Source organism: Hyaena hyaena, unplaced genomic scaffold (genome assembly GCF_003009895.1).
Source record: "Hyaena hyaena isolate Hyena2069 unplaced genomic scaffold, ASM300989v1 scaffold_1324, whole genome shotgun sequence".
In the NCBI taxonomy this organism is placed as follows: Eukaryota; Metazoa; Chordata; class Mammalia; order Carnivora; family Hyaenidae; genus Hyaena; species Hyaena hyaena.
Genome location: NW_024081954.1, coordinates 171,023 through 189,827, shown reverse-complemented (window position 1 = coordinate 189,827; position 18,805 = coordinate 171,023). Strand labels below are relative to the sequence as shown.

Genomic DNA, 18,805 nt, shown 5'->3' with positions numbered 1-18,805 from the left:
TGCCTGCACGGGCAGACCCAGACCGGGCCCTCGGCGGGCGGCACCGACCACGGCGGGCGCGGGGGCGCAGGACAAGGGTGGCATGGAGCACGACGAGGAGATCACCGCCGCCGCGCTGCGGACCAAGCCCCGGCCGCTGCCCCTCTCGGCCCTCTCCGCCTTCAGTTACGTCCCCCCGCGGCGTCTGGACCCCAAGGAGCACAGCTACTACTACCGCCCCGGCAAGGTGAGCCGTCCTGGGGAGGGGCTGCGCGGGTGGCCGCTGCTCGAGGAGTCGCAGAGGCTGCCGAGACCCAGAGAGGGCTGGAGAGGCGGGATGGGGCGGGGCTTCACTGGGGGGAGGGGCCGAGGGATGGGGCGGGGCTTCACTGCCGGGGAGGGGCCGAGGGGATGGGGCGGGGCTTCACTGTCGGGGAGGGGCGAGGGATATGGGGCGGGGCTTCACTGTCGGGGAGGGGCGGGAGAGGAGGCGGGGGGGGGAGGGGATGAAGGAGAGGGAGGATGGAGGTGGGCGTCATTGCCTGATGGAGGTGGGGGGTGGGTAGAGGGAATGGTGCAAGGCAGCAGAACCCGCNGGGGATGGGGCGGGGCTTCACTGTCGGGGAGGGGCCGAGGGGATGGGGCGGGGCTTCACTGTCGGGGAGGGGCGGGAGAGGAGGGGGTTGGGGGAGGGGATGAAGGAGAGGGAGGATGGAGGTGGGCGTCATTGCCTGATGGAGGTGGGGGGTGGGTAGAGGGAATGGTGCAAGGCAGCAGAACCCGCGTGGGGGCTGGAGGAGAGGCGGGATGGGGGCTGGGCTGCAGGAGGTCGGAGCTACACTTTGCAGAGTCAGGGCTGCAACTCTGGGGTGGGATCTGGGGTCGGGGCTGCAAGTTGGGGTGAGGGGTGGGGGCCAGGGCAGGGCTGCACAGTCTGTGAGGACCCCTGGGCGAGGAGACCTTCACCTAGAGGATGGGCGGGGGCTGAGCCCGGTGGCTGTTGTGGGACGCATCCTCAGCTGGGATGAGGGGCTAGGGGCAAGGCTTAAGGGGTAGGGTGGGGTGCCAGAAGGCTCAACCCCGTGTTCGGAGCACTTTGGGGATAGGTTAGGGTCCAGTGCTCTTTGGTAAGGGATTGGGAACCTACGGGCTCTAGTACTACTACCAGGAGCGGCAGGCTGGTCGACCCCTCTGCCCAGGACTTGGAGATGGAGGTGGAGGGGGTGGTGGTGGAACGTGTCTCAGGAGACCGGGGCTGCGCAGCTGGTGTGGACAGGACTCCCTCTGGGGTCTGTCTGAAATCCCTCGCTGCAGCGCCCGGGCCCAGAAAGTCCAGGGTACAGACGCCCTTGGAGGGCCCTCTTGCAAACCAGGAGGCAGATGTATACATCCTGCAGGGAGAGCAGGACAGGGAGGCGGCTCCAGCCGGCACCTGCGCTAATGGGAAAAGCCTGCGGGTCTGTGAAGGCCACTGTGCAGCCAAAGCAGGGGGGAGGCCAAAGGACAAAAAGCCAAGTCAGAGCTTGTCGGAGTCGTCGGCTGTCATAGAGCTGTCTTTCCTAAATGTCTCCAGTGTGTCTTGCAGTTCAGGATGCAGGGGCATTGTTAGTAAAAGGAACCCTGGGGTGGCTCAGCCTGCAGGGACAGTGAGGGGCTCAGAGGGGGTAAGCGTTGGTCAAGTGCCTAGGAAGAAGGAGGGCTTTCCCTCCTGATGTGTAAGGTGTTCCCACAGAGTGCGACCTTCCTTCTCTCCTCCCCACCCGTCACCCATAGAGCCCGCATGAACCGTCGTTCGGATCAGGTCAGCACACGTTCAGGGACTTGTCACGCGTGAAACGCCAGGGCAGAATGTCATGGAGCTTACCCTGAGGAGCAAACGCAGCAATTTCTGGTTTAGACAACTGTTACAGGTTGAATTGTGTGTCCCCCTAAAATTCTCATGTTGGAGTCCTAACCCCAAGCACCTCAGCACGTGACCTTCTTTGGAGAAGGGTTCTTTACAGAGGTAATCAGATTCAAGTGACATCACTGGGGGGAGGGGTGCATCCAATATGACCGACCAGCGCCCTTATGGAAAGGGGACATGACGCGCATAGATGGAAGATGAAGGGAGCAGGTAGGGAGAAGATGGCCTTCTACATGCCAAGGAGAGAAGCCGGGAGCAGCATCCTCCCACACAGCCCTCGGGAGGAAGGAACCCTGCCCACACCTTGATCTCATACTTTCTTCCACCAGAATCGTGAGACAGTACATTTCTCTTGGTTAAACCCCCCCCAGTCTGGGTGCTATGTTTTGGCAGCCTGAGCAAACTAACACAAAAACCTTGGCCAGGAGGCTCTATGGTATCTGTTAGCGCATCTCTGCTTAGCTCTGAGCAATATGGAAGGACAGAGGACAGAAGGAAGGGGACAGCCACAGCTGTTCTGCGCATCCCTGCTCGGTGCACTGGGAATTAGCGTTGGGGGAGGGGATTTAGAATATCCACTGGGAATTAACACTGGGGGGATTTAGAGGAATGGTGTCCCACCTCATTGCCACCACGGACCTCCTATTTTTTCCTCCCATGAGCGATATGTTTTGACAGAACTTTTATCTGTAAATAATGTCATTTATTAAATGAATATTATGCAAAACCTGTATCACTGCCAATTCATGATCCATGCAGAGCATTACCACAAAGCATGAGAGAACCAGCCAAAAAAGCCAGGGATCTGGATGTTTTAAGATGGTCTGTGCTGTTTTATTGAGAGAACATAAATGTTGTCTGGCTTCTTGACAACATGAAAAAATTCACGATACAGCATTTTATGTGTACCTCTGAGGAGACCTGTTAAGTACCACTTGGAGGCTATTGAGAAATAAGATAAAAGACTAAAGCGGATGGGGTTCTGGGTGCATATTTATCAGAGACTAAAAGCCAGGTTGCAGGTTACTGCTAAGGACTCTGGGCAAGAATGGGTTGTGGACACAGAAGCTCTGAATCCGGTAGATTTACCTACCCAGCCACTGCAGCTTTGGGCCCCAGAAACAGCAGAGCTGAAGTCCGACCCACTGTGGGCCCGCCACTGCCAACAGAAAAGAAACAGAGTGGAACATGGCAGATTCGGTTTATTCCCAGATTCACCAATCTGATATGTGGCTCTACCTCTCTGGGGCCAAGATGCAGAGAGATGCCAGACATAGGAGATTCCCAGGGCTCTGGATCTGAGAGGAAATCAGGGGTAGGCAAGAACTATGCTGCTTTAATTCAGAGTTCCGCACACAGAGGCCCCTGGGCCAAAACTGGCCCATTGTCCGTCTTAATTAAGTTTTATTACAACAAGGTCCCATGCCCGTTCATTTAGTATTATCTATGGCCACCGCACAGACTTGAGTAGTTGCAGCAGGAAACCATGTGACCCAGAAGGCTAAAGCAGGGACTATCTGTCTCTCTCTCAAAACCCCCTGCTCCAATATATTACTTTACCTGGAGGGTAGGAAAGAGCCTTAGAACAAATTAATGCAAAGTAGATTTTAAGAAAAAAAAATTAGTACAGTTTTGGTAGCTGGAGTCACAGGCAAAGTCAAATCCTCAGGCCTTTAAGTGTCACACAGAAGAAAATGACGTAGCAGCAATATTAACACCTAAATAAAATAGCCCCTGAAAGCATCAAGAAAAACAAAAGGCATTTCAAAGTATATTGGCAAGAGAGCCACCAATGGTAATAATGCCCTCCTGGGGATTATATGAACTGGAATTTAATCAGCTGTGCACCCCCGGAAGCTGATTCTCTACCATGAAGATCATGTGGACTGAAGACGATGAACTCCATATCACAAATTTGCTAGAGAACTCAGCTGCCCCTAAGTTAATTGGAAATCCAGGCCCTACTCAAAGCTGAGAAGAAACAGGGAAGAATTAGCTCATCAGTCAATTACTGTGTGACACACTTAGTAATTAGTAGCACAGACCAACAGTCTTGGGTAAAAATATTGGCTGCATGTTACTAGCTGTGCAGATGGCCCAAGTCACAACCTCTTTGGGTCACTTTGCCCACCTATGGAACAGTACCGGCTTCATGGGGCCAATAATGAGAATGACTTTAATTAATAGATGTAAAGTGGCACATAGTAAAGCCCAGTGTAAGCAGAGCTATGATTATTTACTTTTGTTGGTGACTATTAGTTTCTTCTCACTGAGGTTTGGTCCCCGGCCAGGGTTTTACATCATGCACCCTTGATTGCCATTGGAGGTTTACGCAGGTGAGGCACATAATCTGAGAGTCATTCTGGTGGCTTCTAAGCTAAGGCATCTCCCCTAGGAGAAACCCCAAAGTTAAGGCTCTGAATGCAGCACGCTTATTTAAAGCCCCAGTAATGCCTTGGATCCGGAGACAAATTTGTCATCGAAAGCTGCCAGTTACAATGTGATCCACTCCTGTACGGCTCCCAAGGGGCTCTAGCAGCGTGAGCTTTTCTTATAAAATACTGTTAAGGAGGCAGCAAGGCAGATTTGGTTCAATGATGTTTTTAAATTACTTTTTTCCTGCTTCTGCCTCGTGCAACATTTCTGCTACTGACATGGAAAGGCCAAGTCAACGGACAATGCCCTTTTATGGCGGGTTTGATTAAGTTTCTCAAAGTCTAAGAGCTACATAAAAAGAAATTCTTAGGGGGTTTAGAACATGCTTTCTCTCGTGGTGGCCTGGAGTGCGGACAGCCTGTCTCGAGTGAGCTTTGCTCCGAAAACCCCACTCAGCTTTAGGGAGATGAGCTGACTTTCCTTGTCCGTGTGCGATGGAGACACAGAGGCCAGGGGCTCTTCTTTACCCTCCTGATCGCTGACTTGCCCTTCACCGAATGCAGCTGAGCCCTTCGTAAGTAAAACGATGTGGGGCGCCTGGGTGGCTCAGTCGGTTGAGCGTCTGACTTCGGCTCAGGTCATGATCTCACGGTTCTTGGGTTTGAGTCCCACGTCGGGCTCTGTGCTGACTGCCAGCTCAGAGCCTGGAGCCTGCTTCAGATTCTGTATTTCCTTCTCTCTCTAACCCTCCCCTGCTCACACTGTCTCTCTCTCTCTCTCAGAAATAAATAAAAACATTAAAAAAAAAAAGTAAAACGATGCATGTGGAAGGTCCAGAGGTGCGTGCAAAGGCAAGTCTCCGGAAGGCTTGCATCAGTGTCCCGTATACAGAAGGTGCTCAATATGAGCCCCGCCAAGCCTGCCTAGGTGGAGCCTCTTCACCCTTAGGCACCAGGCACCTCTGCCCACACACACTTGAGGGCTCTGGGGGAGGTGAGCCGTGATCCTGTAGCTCCTTGACCTCTTAAAACCCAGGCAAGTCCTTGCACCCACATGCCTTTCGATCCAAACGTGTGCCAGCTGGATGAAATCATGGCTGCCCTTTGCAGATGCTGCCTGTCCCCCTCCCTACCTGTTTTTCTCCTGTGCACGCTTTAGTTTTAGTATCAACCGACTGAAGGCTTTTTAAAAAACATTTATTTGTTTTGGGGAGTGCACAAGTGGGGAAGGGGCAGAAAGATGGGGACAGAGGATCCGAAGCGGGCTCCACACTGACAGGCTGGCCGCAGGGAGCCTGATGTGGGGCTCTCGAGATCGTGACCTGAGCGGAAGCCGGACGCTCAACTGACTGAGCCACCCAGGCGCCCCTGAGGGTTTTACTTAATTATCTTGCTGCTTTTTCCTCCCACTACAATATGAGCCCCATGAGGACGGGGATTATTCTGATCGCTCTCTGTCCTCTGCGATCTGAACAGTGTCTGTCTCATAGTTGGTGCTTTGTAAATACCTGCTGCATGAACAGAAGAGGAGTGAATAAGTGGGATGCAAAGTTAAAAAAAAATATTTAGTTTTGAGCAAGTGAGAGGTGGGGAGGGGCAGAAAGAGAGAGCTGAGCTCAGCATGGAGCCCATCGAGGGGCTCCATCTCGTGACCATGATCACGACCTGAGTCGATATCGAGAGGCAGATTCGTAGGCTTCTGAGCCACCCAGGTGCCCTGCAAAAATTTTAAAACAAAGTCACAAGAGACTGTGTTCACACAAAACATGTTCACACACAGACCCCACAACTACGCGTGTGTATTTGCAGCTTGTTTCCTGGATGTAACAATACATCTCAGACATTTTTTTCAAAACCGTCCCTGTTTAAAGAGCACAGTGACACAGGAAAAGGAGCAGCTGTATCTCCAGTGTATTTGACCAAGAGGAACAGCTTCGATTCGAGCGGCAGCCCCCTGTGGCTCACCCTTCCTCCTGTGATGTGAACACCTGGGGGCCAGGGGTACAGGCCAGGGGGAAGGGGGGTGCTGGTGTCAGTGGAAGAGGGGACACCCGGCTCTAAACCTCCTCTTGGAGACAAGGTGTGCGGCAGACTGATGCAGAACCCTGACCCTGAGTGCACCTTCAGGCTGAAACACACCCAAGGTCAGAGGGAGGCTCTGGTTCATTTCAACTCAAGGGTAAAGGAGGCATGTTCTAGGGCTCTGGTTTGGGATGAGACCACCGCCTGCAACAGATCCATTAAAAGTAGTGAAGGGGGCACCTGGGTAGCTCAGTGGTTGAGCGTCCGACTCATGGTTTTGGTGCAGGTCATGATCCCAGGGTCGTGGGATCCAGCCCTGAGTCGGGCTCTGTGCTGAGCATGGAGACTGCTTAAGATTCTCTCCCCCTCTCTGTCTCTCTCTTTCTCTACTCCTCCCCCATTCACTCTCTCTCTCAAAAAATAAATATAAAATTAAAAAGTAGTGAAGATAATGCCTTAGCAAGACTGCTTATGATATGATGATTCTTCTTAAATTGATAAAATGTTCCGATTATTGGGAAAGTTATGAAAATTTCAAAACTTGTGATCCTAAAGCACCAGGAGAGGAAACAGAGTCTTTGCCACAGAGGAACCAAAGAGAATAGCTGAGTATTGTCCTCTTAAAAGAACTAGCGTGTCATGTCCTTGACAAGCTACAATCCTTCTGAGAATAGACGTTTGAATGATGTTAAAATTAATGAAGATGTCCTCATTAAGCTTCACATGTCGCTGGACTCCCAAGGACAAACGCTGGACTCATCAGAAGTAAAATGAGGCCCTTATGAATCAAAGGAAATCAGTTGGATCACCTCGAGAATTTCCATTTTTAAAAGTAGGTCACACAGCTCTGGGTAGACAAACAGTGACTGGAAGCCTCGAGATGAGAGGTGACAGTACGGTGCCCATGAAAGAGAGGAAGTGAACACAGCCCGATCATGGCTTCATTACCATTTTAGTCAAGGTTAGTCAAGGTGGGCTGTGATGTGCTATGGAAGCAAATGGACCCTGAACCCTGAGAGCCTTAACCACAGGTGTGTCAGAGCCTGCTCATACTAAAACAAAGAGCCAATTTCTAGCATTTTATCTGAACTCTGCATTCAGTTGGAAGCCTCAGATTGGCAACGGTGAGTGTTTATACTGCAGAAATCGACAAATGCTGCAAATCAGGTCTTTTTTGTCTGGACAGCAGCTTGTTAACGTAGGCACACCATTGGCCTTATGCATATAAACATCACATAATGGAAGTGTGTTTATTTTTCACATATAGCCCAATATTTGTGTTTCTTCTGCCTGGCCTTCTTTTTTTTTTTTTAATTTTTAAAATGTTTATTTATTTTTGAGAGAAAGTGAGACAGAGTGCAAGTGGGACAGAGAGAGAGGGAGACACAGAATCCGAGGAAGGCTCCAGGCTTTGGAGCTGTCAGCACAGAGCCTGACGTGGGGCTTGAACTCATGGACCATGAGATTATGACCTGAGCTGAAGTCGGAGTCCTAACTGACTGAACCACCCAGGTGCCCAGCCCAGCTTCCTTAATATAGAATCTGGAACCATATCCCTCCTTTTAATGGTTCCACAATTGCCAGAGCCTGAGGATCTTCGGGGTCTTGCAGTCCTTTACTGGATCCTTTGAACCTGCTGGCCAAAGAGTGAGGGGAGAGAGCATGGAGGACACACGTGAGAGCTTTTATGGACCAAGCCTAGAAGGTGATGCCCATTGGCTTCACCCACAATTCTTTGCCAGAACTAGTAAGTGTGAAGGAAACTGGCCACTGCAGTCTTCTGTTTATTCTGGAAGAGGCAACATGTTTGGTGAGCGCATATTACCCCTGCCTGAGTGCCACGTGGAAAATATTTTAATTTCTCTTAGTTTCTTTCTTTCTTGCAGAATTTGCCTGGCTGAACCAACAATGGAGAGTCCATTTATATTTAAATGATCTGAAGGGGAGGAGAAAAGACAGGACTTTTCCTGGTTTGCTGGGAATCTTGCCCTGGTTATTTGTGCAAGAGTGTGTAATGTCTGGTAGGAGGCACCAGGAGCAGCAGAAGCACGCAACCCGGGAGATATGTCCTTGTAGACGGAAGGTGAGGACGGCTTGTGGTAGTCATGAGAGACGAGGTATGCTACAGTAAACAGCAGCCTCCAAAGTGTCGATACCCTAAATAAGGCTTATTCCTCTTGTTAAATGTACGGGGAGCAGAGGAACGGCTCTGCCCAGGATAGTCACTCGGCAACTGCTGTGGAAGCTTCTGGAGTCCCCAAAGGCTTCTGCCTGAAAAGTTCCACATGATCCCCCCCTCCTCATAGTTCATTGCTTAGATCTGGTCACATAGCTTAATTCACACAAAGGAGGAGAGAAGATTAATCCTCTATGGAGTCAGGGGTAGAGTGGAATTGAAGATTGGTGATGCCTCCCAACCTGGTTGTCTGGGTTGAATGGTTTACTGACTCAGTTTCCCTGGAGCACAGGTGCTCCGAAATTTACTGTCTCCCAGTTCTGGAGGCCAGGAGTCCAAATCAGCGTGTCGGCAAGGTGGGTCCCTTCTGAGGCCATGAGGGAGTCTGTTCCTGGCCACTCTCCTTCATCTGTCGATGGTCATCTGCTCCCTCTGTCTCCTCACATCATCTCTCTCCCTGTGCATCTGTTTCTTTCTAAAACATTTTTTTTTGTTTTATTCATTATTGAGACAGAGAGAAATAGAGCATGAGTGGGGGAGGGGCAGAGAGAGAGGGAGACACAGAATCCGAAGCAGGATCCACACTCTGAGCTGTCAGCACATAGCCCAATGTGGGGCTTGAACCCACAAACTTCGAGATCATGACCTGAGCCAAAGTCGGATGCCTAACCGACTGAGTCACCCAGGCACCCCATATCTGGGTCTGTTTCTGAACTTCTTTTATAAGGACACCAGTGCTATTGGATTCGGTATGACCTCGTCTTACTTAACTAATCACATTTTCAGCGTCCTATGTCTAACCTGGGGGTCAGGACTTAAAACAGGAATTTTTTGGAGGATGCAATTCAACCCATGACACCCAGGGAGGTGGCTTTCCTGGGGCCCGGCCACAGTGGTGCAGCGCCCTCTAGCCGACTTCAGCCATATCCACATCCTGCGTGAGCCCAGGCAGGACCCAATCCTTCCTGTTTGGGGCTCCTGTACTTTGTGTGTCCCTCTGCTGCTTCTGGTGTATCACCTGGTGTTGTTTAATTAATGAGCTTATTTCCGTTCCCAGCCTGAGGTCTCCTCCAAGGTAGGGACTCGCTATTTCTGTCCGGGAGCCTCTTTGGGTGCCTCGCACAATAGTCAGCGTTATGTGCTCTAGGGGCTGAAGAGTGAAGGCTTCCACTCCACGCACGGCCCACGGCTATGAACGAGTTATTTTGCAGTGTTAGGAGTAGGGACCACCGTGGGGGACCCTCACAGCTGGAATGAGATCACACCACATTTGTAGAGTTCTCAAAATGCAAAGGGACAAAGGGAGATTACCAGGGAGGCAGTACATGGGCTCATTTTGCTTTTTTTTTTTTTTTTAAACCAACGTGCATGCTTGGAGAGGAACTCTCTTAAGAAATTTTAATAGCGAAATCCTAGTAAACTCAGAAGATCTGTTTTGTGATAGCATCTAAATCCAGATTGGTTGTTATTAGTGTAATTTTGCTTCAAACTGTAAAGGAATGAAAGACAAAAAGGAAGAAGAAAGATGAATAATTAAGATCCAGGAAAAGACAAGTTTCCAGTTTGATTAGACCTTGACAAAGGACAGTCGTGTTGCTAAGTGAGGCTGCCTGCCTCCCGATTGATGTTTCCACCCCTTATTTTTCAGTGAAAGAACAATTCATTTTTACTCTGGAAAGGAGTAAACATGCAAAAACCCTGCAAAGGAGAGAGGGAGAGAGACTCTGATCACACTCCGCAGGCGCAGTGGGAGTCCTCATAAACATTGCTCTAGCATACAGTAAGATAGGCTTCTGGTAACCCACTGGGGTAAACTGAGGCACGTAGCTTCTCCTCGCACTGCTTTTGTGGAGTATTTTAGGAGAGCTGAGCATGAGGAGAGCTCATCACCGGGGGCTCCCCCAGTGCAGGGAACGTACGAAGTGAAACGACCTTGCCTCCCTCATTCAGGAAACAGCGATGGCTTTCTCCCTCTGTTCTGGAGTTCATTCTTCTGTCCAGGGGGTTGGTCTCCCAGGACAAGTCCAGGGCCTCCAGGGGGCCGGCTCCGTTCAGGAGGGTCAGGGCTGCATGGGAACCCCCTGCACAGGAGGCGGGCCCAAGTCTGTAGGTCCCGGAGGAGCCCCGTTCCCCCGGCCCCTGCTGGGGGGCCGTTCCTCAGGCCTGGGTGTGGCTGGTCACTTACACGGGGCCGGGCGGGGACTGATGGTCACCCGTTCCGTGGCCCAGCGATCTCAGGCTGCAGCTGCCACCCAGGCGCTCAGTCCGGGGGATCCGGTGTTTCTGTTGCAGACCCGAGCCGCCGTGTCTGAAACACGCCCACTGCACAGGGTCCTCCAGGCCAGGAGGGATGCGTGCGACAATGTGACATCCACATTATGATGAGCCCAGCTCCAATCCCTGTGTGTAAGTGGGTGCTGTGGGGGTGCTGGGGTACTCAGTCACTGTCCAGGTCAGCCTTCCGGCCTCAGCCGGACCTGGCCAGCAGCTCTGAACCCCAAGGGGAACGGTCTGCGTTGAGGTGCCTGCCCTTGCAAAGGCCAGAATGCTCCTTTAAGGGATTTATGTCCCACCATCGTGGCAGAGTGCATGTGTACTTGAGCCTCTCTCGTGTTCCTGCACAGCCCTCTGGCCTGGTGGCTTCCCTCAAAATGCTGCAAGTCTCGCTCACAGTCTCTAGGGCTAGAAGCCAGCTCCCGGCTGATGCCATCAGCTTCTGCCTCTGCGGACATCCTACACACTGCATGTTAAAGATATTGCGACTTCCCTATCCTTCCTAGGGGTTTAAAAAAAAGCCTTAACTTTATTTGATTACCAAATGTCTGATTTTTATATAACCAAAGTGATTGATATTTTCCTTGTGACATTTTCCCCAGTGCTGTCATGTGTAGGAAGTCCCTTATGGATTTCCTTTGCACATATTTTTCTAATCCATCCCAAATTTACTTTTGACTATAATGTGACATGAAGACCCAAGTTTATTGTTCTTCCCAAAATGCCGGCCAATTTTTACAGTAGCAAATGCCGGATAATGTATCGCCTCCCCGCTGAGTCAGGCTGTTTGTTTTTTCTAGCTGGGGGTGGATGAGCTATCTCATAGGTGGCCTTCAGGACAAGTGAAACCAGTATGTGGACAGACCCAGGAGCCCATAGGTGGCAGAGGGCAATGCCAACAAGATGCTCCTGCTTGGTGACCTCATTAAATGACCATCGGGGCTCAGACTCCGGAAGCCAGGGGTCCTGCCTCTAAGTTGCACAGAGTGACTCTGAACTTCCACAAACCAGGATTCCAGCAGCCCGAGTAAGCGTCTCAGGCATGGCGCCACTGGATTCTTAGGAACCTAAGAGAATAATCCCAAATGCTCGCCTTGTTTGCCTTGCTAGGCGGTTCACTGCACCGGGTTGGTAGCCATGTGCCTGGGCAGTCTTCACCACTTCCCCGGCGGGAGCCGCGTGTCTTGCACAGCACAGGTGACCTGCGAGGGGTTTGTCAGGGTGGAAATGACATGCGGCCATTTCCCTTGCTCCCAGCTGCTCTGAGTCCCCCCGCAGAGAACGGGCGGTCGTGTTTTCCAACAGATAAAGCCTATGCCGTGCATCCTTTCCACCGTTTACCTTCCACTTCCGAGTCCTGCCCTTGGAAGAGACTGTTTCCGGCATCACTACCCAGGAAAGCGGGCGAGCTAGTGAGCACAGGTTCTATACCCTGTACCCCAAATGCCAGTGGGATGGTGTGTCTGGGTTTGCTCTGGAGGATTCAAGGCACCCGGCCCGTGACACAGGAGCGTGAAGGACAGGCCTGACTTGTGGGTGAAGGTTAAAGAGGAGCTGACACAGATTTCTTTCCTTTTTATCATGTCCCAGATGAGGCAGATGGATTTTTGTACCAAGAGACATTTGGGATGGAACGGTGGAGATATCTCAGATGAAAGCTGTTAATGGGATCATTTTCTAATACATCAGAGCTGTGTGTGTGCTTGCACAAGTGTGTATTCTATGTATATAATACACTGTATATTATGTATGTTGTATATATCATATTGTATATTTGCGCAAATACTATATGTATATATTATACATCAAAGCAATATATCCATGCATTTGTGAATTATATTGCTTAGTGCTACCACATCTGATTAAAGAAAACATTTCCGGAATATTTCAGAATATTCAGAAGGGGTTTGTACTAGGTGCCGACCTGTTGGGCTAGCAACCTGCGGATACTTCTGTTCCGTTACATTGTCCAGTGTTCAGCTGTGGCTACATTTTTAAAGCAGGACAGGAAGCAGCGTGTTGCAGAAAATCTGGGAACTAGGAGAAGGGCGGAGGTGAAGGGGAAAGCACATTTATTGAGTGCATTACTCCTATTTTAAGGCTGTGGTCTAGTGATGGGGTCAAAGAGCAGAAGAAGCCGCCTCGGTCGAGGTCAAGAAGGGGTCTGTAAGACGCACAGGAGAGCCTGGCAGGTGGCCCCACCTCGCCGGGCCTCTAGGGAACGGCTTCGCTGGTGGTGGGGAGGGGGCGGCCTCCTGCTGTGCTGGTGGAGGCTGCTGTGGGGTGACCCTCCTGAGCACACATTCCACGCAGACGGGACCTGCCCATCTCCACCGTCCACAGGGTGAGAGGCCTGTGGCTTCCAGTCTCCGCGAGGGCATCCGCGGCTCAGCCTTGCAGTAAACCCGTGGCTTTCTCTCTCTTCTTTTATCCCCAGACAGGAATCACTTCCCTGTATGACTGCGTTTTTAACCAGAGCCCAGGCTACAATCAGAAGCTGCACCGAGATGACAGAGAACATGCAAAGAGCCTGGGGCTTCACGTGAACGAGGAGGTAATGTGGAGACAGGCTGCTGACAAGCGCTGCCCCGGCCCGCGTGTGTGGCCCTCCTGTCCCTCCCTGCGCCCGGGGCCGCACTAGGCCACTGCCGGCTCCCTCTCTTGGGCCATGCGTGCCTGCATTAGTCTTTATGCCTCTGCTGTCGAGTTTACCAATTTAATGAAGGCAAAACTAAGAAGTTCTTTTCAACAGACAGAGCAGGTTTTTGCTTAACTCCTAAGTCCCGGCTGTCACAACTCTTCCGAGGACCGTGGCCCTGCTGGGGAGGGGACCACGCCCGCAAGAATGACCTTCCTAGTTTAGGAACTGGCCTTGAACCTCGACAGACGGGGCAGCCCCTGCTGTATCTGCGCACGATTTTCTGACAGCTCGGGCCCTGCCTGCGGTCAGCTGGCCACCTGTGTGAGCAGCGCCAGGAGCAAAGCTCGTTCCCGGGGAGGGGAGGTCCGGGCCAGGTGCCGGGGCTAAGGAGGCTGTGGGGGTCCTTAGCGGTGAGACCTTCCTGGGGTCCTCCCCTACTCAGACACAGTCTCTGCGGAGTCTGATCTGAGGACAGTGTGTTTACCAAGAGCCGGGTGCTCAGTAAATATCATCAGCTTTTCTACGAAGCACAGAAAGCAGAATGTAAAAGCGCCCAGTGAGGTCAGCGCCTTTGGGCCTGTGGCTGCTATTGTCTAAGAACGTCCCCGGTCCCTTCCAGGGAGACTTTGTTTCGCTGTGACATTAGTTGGGGACGCTGCGGTATTACTACTGAAGTCACAGGCATTACGTTTTTTCCTACCGTGTTTGTTTACGTGGATTCGTTCCGAGTTGGTAGTAAGGCTTGTGCTTTCCCCTCTCAAGGACACGGCTGGCCCGCTGGTCCCCAGCCCAAGGTTGAGCCCCCCCCACCCCGCTGTGGGCACTGAGCGTAGAGGGGATACGACAAAGGTCCCTGTCCTCTCAGAGCTCACATTCCTATGAGGAAATAGAAACGTCAAGTTTCATACAAATAAGGAACTGAATCCCAGGTGGTGATGAGAGGTGTGCAGAGGAATGAGGTGTTTTAAGGGGAGCAGGGGAAGTAAGAGGGGACTGGGGAGCTGGGAGGTGAAGGGGGCCGGGGAGGTGATGATAGGCTTGGGCTTAAGGGAGATGAGGGGGGCATGGAAATGAGGGGGGCATGGAGATGCGAGGGAACCAGGGGGATGGGGTGCTGGGCAGTTGGGGTGTTGGGGAAACAGGGAGCAGGGAGATGACCAGGTGGAGAGAGGAAGGATTTGGGCAAAGCGAGAAGGTGGGAGAGGAGAGAAGCAGACAGGGGAGCACAGGAGGAGGGAGGGAGGAGGGAGGCGGATGGCAGCCTGAGGTCAGAGGGCACGTGGCACCCCATGCCACATCTTCGGCTTTCCTCTGGGTTACACGAAGGACTTGGGGATGACGAGGGCCTCTGAGCACAAGGGGCAGGCAGGTCTGGCATAGTTCAGGGGGCGCCCGTGGCATCAGGGAGCCCGGGTATGCAGGAGGCAGGTGTGCGAGAGCCAGGTGGAGATGGCCTCCAGGCGGGTAGCTCCGACCCTGTGTTCCGGTCACCCCGCCAGGAGCGCCAGCGCCCCGTGGGAGTGCTGACGTCCTCTGTCTACGGGAGACGCATCCACCAGCTCGTGGAGCCCCTGAACCGGGACCACGGCCGTGCCAACCACGTGAAGGCTGACTTCTACAGGAAGAACGACATCCCCAGCATGAAGAGCCCCGGCTTTGGGCACATTTCTCCTGCCTGATGCCCCAGCTGCGGCCTAGACTGAGGGGTGGCCCAGACAGGCAGTGCTGGGGCTTTGTCTCCCCTAGCGTGGAGGGCACGGACCTGGCCGCAAGCCACGTGCGCCTGGACAGTGGTGGGGGAGGGGGGACCAGCCTGCGTTGAGGACCCTGGCTGCAGCTTCCGATCCCTGTGACAACCATCTCGCGTGATCGCATCCATTGAAATGATGCTAGACACTGAGCCACGGGGAGCGCGTGAATAAAAAGAAAATTGTTCCCACTTGATAGCGGTCGGGTGACTGTTCACTGCCTCTCCAGGGAGGTGCTCCCCGCGGGGCATGCACGCCTCTCTCCCCGGTTATGGGAACCCCGCTGCCTGCTTGCATTTCCCTTCCTCCAAGAGGAGGTATCAGGAGAGTGCCTTTCAGAACAGTTGAACTTGAGATACTCCAACACACACACACACACACACACACACACACACACACACACACACACACACACAGGTCTGAGCTGTAAATAACAGGAGTTTGCACAATTGAGGACAAACCCTTAGGATGGGTGGTCTCTGAGGCCGGCAAGGTCACATCACTCCTCAGTGGAGAAGCACTCAGAGGTCACGGGAAGAGATTAGGCTTTGACGTTCAACAGACTTGGGTAAGACTGGGCGCCCGTGTTTTCCAGCGGCACGTACGGAACCCATCACCTCGCCCAGGTGAGCCCACGTTTCCTCATCTTCAAAGTGGGATCTCCAAACCCTGACGGGTGCGTGTGGGTGTCACGGGCCGCCTGAGCGGGTGCCCTAAGGCAGGCACAGTGGAGCCTCGCACTGTTCCTTTGAATCGTTTTCATTTTGGGAACAGCCACTTCTAACCCAACTTGGAAATGTTTACTTTGGAGAGAATTTGAAACGTATTCAAGTATTAAGATACTGGCTATATTTGTAATGAATGGGTCTCTGGAAAGAAATCCTCTCTCACCTACCATGATTACATTTCCCTCAGCCCTGGTGGTTGATGAGCAGGTGATCTAATTCATTTCCACATTGAGTCCCCCGTGGCTGGTTTTATGGTTTTGATGCTCTGAGGCCATGTGACACTGAATTGTTGACAATTTCAAGGCCGAGTGTTTCCTACATATTTCTTTATTAATTTGAAAATGGTATATATTTTTTCATAGGTATCTTTTATTAGTTCCACACCCCCCCACCCCCCACCCCCGCCCCGCCAAACAAATATGGGTAGTTTATTTGGAACGCCTCTGGGTACATTAAGCCACATATATAATAATATAATAGAAAATATATAAATTTTGGAATATGGATATTTTTACAAAGTACTCTTTCTTCAGCTTTGACTGCCAAGCAACACAAGGCATCTCTATGAAATGCCTTCACCTGAACATGATTACAATAAATCGGTGTGAAACAAAATTATTTATGGTTCCTTTAGGTCAGATCCTACTCCCTTAACCTTCTACTTTCAACAAGGAGGGCCTGACTTGGACAAGGTTTCAAAAGACCTCATGTTTATTAGACATCAAGGGAAAATGAAATGTATTTCTGTTGGCTTCTTGACTTTGACAACTTAGAGCCATTGAGTGCCCGTCAGTCACTTCGTGGAAGAGGAACATCTGACTTCTCAAACTTCGCCGGTTCGGCAGCCTTTCTGGGAGAGCAGAGTGGATGCCGTCCTCAGGAAAACACGCAGAAGGGGGGACAGAGCAACATGAAGAATTCACAACCATGCAGGCATTTCTGGACGGACGTGTGAAACACCACAGGTGGAAGGGACCCACACGCAAGGTGTTTTCACGAGAGGGCTTTCTGCGAGACCTGAAGGTTCGGGACAGCTTGGAGCAGAGATGCTCGCTTGCGACCGAGGTCGCTGGGCCGACGGGGTGAACTGCCAGGACTCTCATCCGCGTGGTTTGCTCACAGGACTATTTGTAGTTCCAGACCTGAGGAAGCCTTGACCAGGAGGCAGTCTTTCAGATTCAGGGAGCAGGCAGGCTTGCATTCTCTGCTTGGCGTGGACACTGATCCTTGGGAAACTCTGACCAAGCCAAGCCCCTGGACCTCTCTGCATGGGTTTCCTCATTTGTAAAGCACCAGGGGACTCAGGCTGGGGACCAGAATCAGCTGGACAACGTGTTATCTAAGCACAGAGCCTGTGTTGAGAGTCCCATGGCCAGGACCTCTGACTAACTCGGCAAGTCTGGGCTGGGGCCTGAAAATGAGGCGCTGCCGCCGCTGGCTGGGGACCACACTTTGAGATCTGCATGTGCGCGGACCTTTGCAAGGTAGACTCTGATAATGATGTGACATTTAAAAAGTGTACTGTTTGGGGGCCGCCTGGGTGGCTCAGCTGGTTGAGCGTCCAACTTTGGCTCAGGTCATGATCTCACGGTTCCTGAGTTCAAGCCCCGCATCAGGTTCTGTGCTGACAGATGCTCTGTCTCCCCTGTCTCCACCTCTCACCTACTGTGCTCTCTCAAAAATAAATGAACATTAAAAAAAAAAAATGTACTGTTTGGTAAGCCTGGTAATACAGTTCTGGGGGAAAAACACAATTCTCCTTTTGAGTTCTTTCCACCAAATTCAGCATATTTTCGGGGGGTGCGAAAAGCCAGGGTTAAGAGCGCTTGGCAAATCACCCAGCTATGGGTATCTGCTAGGGGGAGGCGACATGAAGTGCCCTGGGAGGGAGCTGCAGGCCCCAAGGGAGGAAGGGCCACAAGGCGTGGCTGCCGATCATTGTTACCAAGGACACAGGAGGCAGGTCTGAAGTCAGGGACACCCCAGGGCCTCCCAGTCCACATTTCCGTGAGAGTGATGACAAACCTCCTTATACTACTTTTTTTCTTTCGGTCACCTTTCTGGAGAATTGCCAACGCTGAGTTGTAATTCTAGGATCAAGCCCTTCCTGACGGAGGCGGACCGTGGAAGAAGTCATGCTGTATTCCGCTTCGGCGATGAACGCCAATTAGGGGTTTCGGAAGTGCTTTTATGTGAGTCTGAGCCCTGGCAGGGTGGTGCTGGCAAGAGATAGCGCTGGGCACCGGCCAGGCTGTCGCACGGTCATTAGCGCTTTCAATCAGACCTGATCCCGTAAGCTACCCATGAGGAAACAGCCCCAAGAGAAATTAAGAGACACGTTCAAAGTCACACGGCCAGGAAACAGTCAGTCAGGAATCCTGCGAGGGCCTGGCGCTTCAGGTCCGAGCTGCCAGGAACCAGGTGCTCCTGGTGGGTGGGGGGTCCTCCACCTCTCACACACACCTGCCTTGAGCTGCAAACAGAAGCCAAGGGCGCCAAAGCAGGCGGCACGTGAAGCTTTGCTTTTGAACATCAGACCATGCGCGGCTGCTCTATTTGCACCCTTTGGCAAAGTATGAGTTCTTTATGTGAAGAAAAAGCCTCGAAACTCTAGAGTTGGATTTACTAGAACAGAATTCCCCCCGTCTTCTCTCTTCAACAACATGTAATGTTGGCTCTGTGCCTCTTAAGCTCCTTAGACATAATAGGCATCTTGTGGGGCCTGGCAGCTCTTCCCAGTGAGTTCAAGTTATTGTGACTGTTGATGTACACAGTCAGTGCCCAATTATTACCCTGCAGCCTGTGTCTGATGGCTCTACCAAACTATTAACGTAGACCAGAGTATATGGGCAGAGAGGGCACAGCTGCTGATAGAGTCCTTTTACTATTCAAATATTTTCCCCAGGGGCACCTGGGTGCTCTGTCGGTTAAGTGTATGACTCTTGATTTCAGCTCA

The 18,805-nt window shown here is 51.9% G+C and overlaps 1 protein-coding gene across 1 annotated transcript; it reads left to right on the top strand.

Annotated features, from left to right (window-relative positions):
- CUNH5orf49 (chromosome unknown C5orf49 homolog) lies at positions 1–15,315 on the top strand. The gene is made up of 3 exons (XM_039223314.1): positions 1–226; positions 13,170–13,286; positions 14,873–15,315. The coding sequence occupies exons 1-3, from the start codon at positions 83–85 to the stop codon at positions 15,050–15,052; spliced, it is 441 nt and encodes a 146-aa protein (XP_039079245.1). The 5' UTR covers positions 1–82; the 3' UTR covers positions 15,053–15,315.
- Positions 15,316–18,805: the final 3,490 nt, after the last annotated feature.